The following is a 4,755-nucleotide window of genomic DNA, read 5'->3' on the forward strand; positions in this document are numbered from 1 at the left end:
ACAGCAATGTTATAACTTTTTCATTCGTTGGCAGGTTATTTAAAATTATTTGGTGACAATAATTCAAAGTCCAGCCCGTGTAAACAGTAACAAATTAATTCATTTTATCCACTTAAAGTTTCTTAGAAGCTTGCACACTGTAGAACTTGAAAGCAACGTATACAAATTACGCTAACTGCGCTATATTAACATACAGAATAAACTTATAGAACCAGTTCATAACCGAAACGAAAACAAACTTCACATGCTAGAAACCACTATCTTGAAACAATTCTACAATCTTCAGAACTATTTCAAATTTATAAGCTACCTTCAAATTTACTAGAAAACTTGACGCCAAGTCTTTCATAACTTTCTATGTGTTTTAGGATTATCTTTTTAACCTTTCGATCATAACTTTATCAATACGACCCGCAGCTTTCTCAAGTAAATTACGACATTAAATTGTTAGTGGTGATCAAAACCCAATAGCATAAGTTGCAAAAGTATATATAGCATCCAAAACTCCTTGAACGTAGATCCTATTGCAGATATTATTTATATAAATATTTCTGTAATATTTGTTTAGCGTGTACTGTCTAAGATACTACATTTTAAAAATATTATGTTGTTATGATAAATAATCTTTCTTTCCCTCGTAGCTATTAATTTGACTGTCTGTTTCATCTCAGATTCCTAGTTCCACTCTACCAGAGTCTATCTTTTCTTTCCTACTCATTGCAACGTCAGCAATCACGTGCTCTTTTCGGCTGAAAGATGGCTGGGGCTGGAAGTAAGAAGTCTTTGACTAAGGAAGAGGAACTTTTATTGCAAGACTTTAGTAGAAATGTGTCTACTAAGTCTTCGGCTTTGTTTTATGGCAATGCATTTATTGTGTCCGCCATTCCAATTTGTGAGTAAATGATATGTACTGAATTTTCAAGGTTTTGATATTGTTAATATTCATAGTGTGATATTACTATTAGTTATTTTTACTGTTAGCGTTACAGCGTAACAGCACATGGTAAAACGCTGACGACTATTCTGCGGACGGTGTCATCAAAGGAGCCGCCTATATGCAATTAATTCGCCTTTACGTGTAATATTGACGCCAAACCGTTTGATTTCCTCTGCTGGCCAAATGTGCACGTATTTTACGAATATTCATCGAACACGTTAATGCACACATGCCAAAAATTGTTTGACACGGCAGTTTTTAATCATTAATGTAACACTAGTAAGAATATATAAAAGCATCGTAAGGATAACATAAACGGCCATCCTCAACACCTTAATTAAAACACACACTCACCGTTAACAAACAATACTGTATATTAGTATATGTCTGTCTTCAGAAGAGTGCTGTCAGCATGCATGTAACTAGTCATACATAATATTGCATGTTACTGTTAGCGCTCTGGACTTAACATGGTGTAGACTACTACATAACTGATTTTGTAGTTTCCTGACTCTATAATTATGACCTACAAGTTATAGACATCCATCAAAACAGATGTGGTCAGTTTATTAAAAGATGTTATTTGTAACTTTCATAATCTGTCTCCCCAAGCTCCTCATCTCCCTTTAAGTGAATTTGTCAGTCTTATCTTTTAGAAGATTCAAACTCAGTTCATAACAAGATCTGTAGATTTTGTGCTGTAAAGTCTGTAAGAATGAGTGTGTTATCCTTGTTTTAGAGTGCTGAAGGATTACCCAGAGCTATTTTACTTATTGGAGAAAACTCACGAGTACATTTTCACCATATTAGAGTTGACAAGTTGAGTCATCAATCCTACCTTCCAGTTATTTGCCCACAGCTTTTGCTTCTTCTGTGTTAAACCAAACTGGACAGTACTTCTTCATCAACATCATATATAGTTTTTGTTATTTTTAATAAGTGGGATGCTCATTGACATCAAGTTCCAGGAAGAAAGACATTCCTGTGAATGTAAAATCCAGAATGTTTGAAGCCATATACTTGCTAAGTTCCAGCTTCCTTACTGTTCTTAAGACCATTCAAAATATGTTTTTCTTCAGACTAGGTGATTGTAGAAGTAGTTAACGTGGCTGTCATTTGTGTGCTTCTCATTGTTGCTGAAGACATATAATAATATTCTTTAAATATCTAATTCACAGATGGTGATAATTTAATGAGAGGTTCATAAAGCTCAAACATCTTCTTATCTCTCACATAGAAGATGTCATTAACCAGGATTTGGGTATCAATCAGTGTTTATGGCAAGCATTGGTTATTCAGAGATTACTAGAGCCCGGAAGGCAGGCTTTGTTTGGATCAGACTTCTAAAACTCATGGTAGACTCCAGATTATTTTCATTGATTGTTTTGAAAAAGCACTTGATACTTTATCATCTGAATGTCAATGAACCATACATTCAGAAGATAAGAAGCTGAAGACATACTTTACAATCAAAAAGCAATTGAAAGTTATTGTAAAACATGTCTAAGATTCTTAATAAGTATAAAATACCATAAGATGTTGATGATGGTATTTCTTTTATTAAAGTAACTGCCAGGTTGTCTTCATATTAATGAAATTGTATGTTACAACACCAAAGAACCTTCTTTCCATGACCTCGAATATTTTTCAGTCATGTTTTCACTTGTGTCTGTCCATCAATCAATGTTCTAGAAGTGAAAGCTATGTATATCTGCAAGTTTTTGTGTTTTTTATGTCGGTCTTATTTAACTGTAATTTGTAGTAAAAGTATATTAAATACTGATAAAATGCTAAAGTTGTGTATCGCCACTGATCTGATGACATGATGAATAGACTTGATGTTATACACATTACTGTATTTATTTTCCCCATTTTATACAAAGAATGCTGATATATTTTGAAGATTAAATGTATTTAAAATAACTGTACCTTACAGTAAAGTAACATATCAAGAATATGTAAAAATGTACTGTTTGTTCATTTTGACATGATTTAAAAAGAAAGGCTTACCACAGCTGGGATATTAACTAGTTTGTAATCATCCACCATATTTGTTGTATAGTGTCATTGCATCTTGTTTATGGTGCCTTGTTTAAATAACTCCTGCCCTCTGGAGTAGTGATCCCCAAAATCTGTTAATTCATAACCCAAAGATAGCTTGGGTTATTTATGTTAGCTTACACATTTCAAGAAATGTCATATGTCACTCAGTTTTTCAGAATGTATCATGATACAGTCAAGTTTCAGCAAAACATATCATAACCGTATTAAAACCAAATGAATCATTACCTCTGTATAATTCTGCTGAAATTCCAAATTGAAAAAAACTATTCGTGGAACATGAAATATTTTAGAGCTTTTTTGATATGTAAAAATTTATATTATGGTGATAATGGATAATAAGAATAGCTGTCTGAAAAAAAATGACCTATTTGTGAAATGCAGAGAAACTAAGTTTGTGTATTTTCATTTAAAATGGTTTGCAATATGTAGGTTTGAAAAATATTTAGAATTGTGCAACTGCATGATATTTTTACTGTGTTATGTTCATCGTATAGTTGTTTCTATATTTTGTATTTTTAATTCTTACTTTCTGTAGGGTTGTTTTGGAGGATTCATCAGATGGATCCTTATCAGTCAGCCATATTGTTTGTTGTTGTAACCTTTGTGAGCACCTGGCTTGTGGCTTTTGCATATAAAAATGTGAAGTTTGTTCTGAAACACAAGTAAGTTAATATAAGATACTACGATTATGATGCGTATGTATAAATTCTTTGCCCACTGAAGTTAAAATTTTGAAACATCACTGCAGAGTTTAACCTGTCATTAGTCGTAACTTGCATAGTTTGTATCTCGAGAAGAAACGTTTTTTAATTGAGTTTCATCTGAAAATGTAGTTTTTCATTATTTATATAGAGTTGCTTTGAAGAGGGAGGAAGCTGTAACTCGAGAGATAATGAGGAAACTGGCCGATGATAAAAAGATGTCAAAAAAAGAAAAAGATGAAAGGTGTGTCAGAATTAAATGTACTTACTGCTGATTTTTTTCATGTTTAATATCTTCTAACATAATAAATGATTGGTTAGCTTTCTATTCTCTAAGTTTTGGGCAGCTGTACAAAGTTTCAATATTGGAAATGTTTAACTCAGTAACACAACCTAATCTTTCATGAACCCATATTATTAGTTTTAAACAAAAATTAAGGTCTAACAATATCAAAACAAAACTGACAGGAAATGTTGTCACAGACCTTTATTTAAAGTCGAATAATCATATAAAAAAGAAAACACGAATCAAAATTATATACATGTTTTGTTCAGCAAAGTAACTCATTTCAAAAACGTTTGACAGTAAAACCTCAAAATTATTAGGTATTTTTAATAAAGTAACATAAAATGAATGTTGTTGCAAACTTTGTCTTGATTTTGGCAGTTTGAATACAAAAATATTGGGTTGTTAACGTACAGACAACAAGGGCTTATTTGTTCCTTCAAAGATGTATTTTCACACTAACACTTGAAAAGGTATACAACTTTATTTTTGTGAAATCATCAGTTCTCTTCTTAAACTTCTGTAAATTATTGGCCTCTATTACTGATTGCTCACATAATGCCTAAAAGCTTTTTTTTTTCAAACTAGAGCTACAGAAAAGTTTCATACATTATGCACTGAAGAACTTGGCTGTTAGACATAGGATAGGATTACTGATTTAATGACAAAAAAATAGTTTACATTTAACAAAGTTTGCTTGTTAGTGTGTCACACAGTATGGTATTGGCTTGTTAGTGTGTCACACAGTATGGTATTGGCTTGTTAGT

The 4,755-nt window shown here is 32.1% G+C and overlaps 1 protein-coding gene across 1 annotated transcript in view; it reads left to right on the top strand.

Annotated features, from left to right (window-relative positions):
• The first annotated feature begins 681 nt into the window (after nt 1-681).
• The window catches only part of LOC106464305 (translocon-associated protein subunit gamma-like), a 16,222-nt gene continuing 12,148 nt past the window's right edge, over nt 682-4,755 (top strand). The window contains exons 1-3 of the mRNA XM_013924435.2: nt 682-892; nt 3,537-3,663; nt 3,854-3,946. Of these exons, the coding sequence (XP_013779889.1) occupies nt 757-892; nt 3,537-3,663; nt 3,854-3,946 (356 nt within the window). The 5' untranslated portion in view covers nt 682-756. The remainder of the gene's footprint in view (nt 893-3,536; nt 3,664-3,853; nt 3,947-4,755) is intronic.

Source organism: Limulus polyphemus, unplaced genomic scaffold, assembly GCF_000517525.1.
Source record: "Limulus polyphemus unplaced genomic scaffold, Limulus_polyphemus-2.1.2 Scaffold1615, whole genome shotgun sequence".
Taxonomy (NCBI): Eukaryota; Metazoa; Arthropoda; class Merostomata; order Xiphosura; family Limulidae; genus Limulus; species Limulus polyphemus.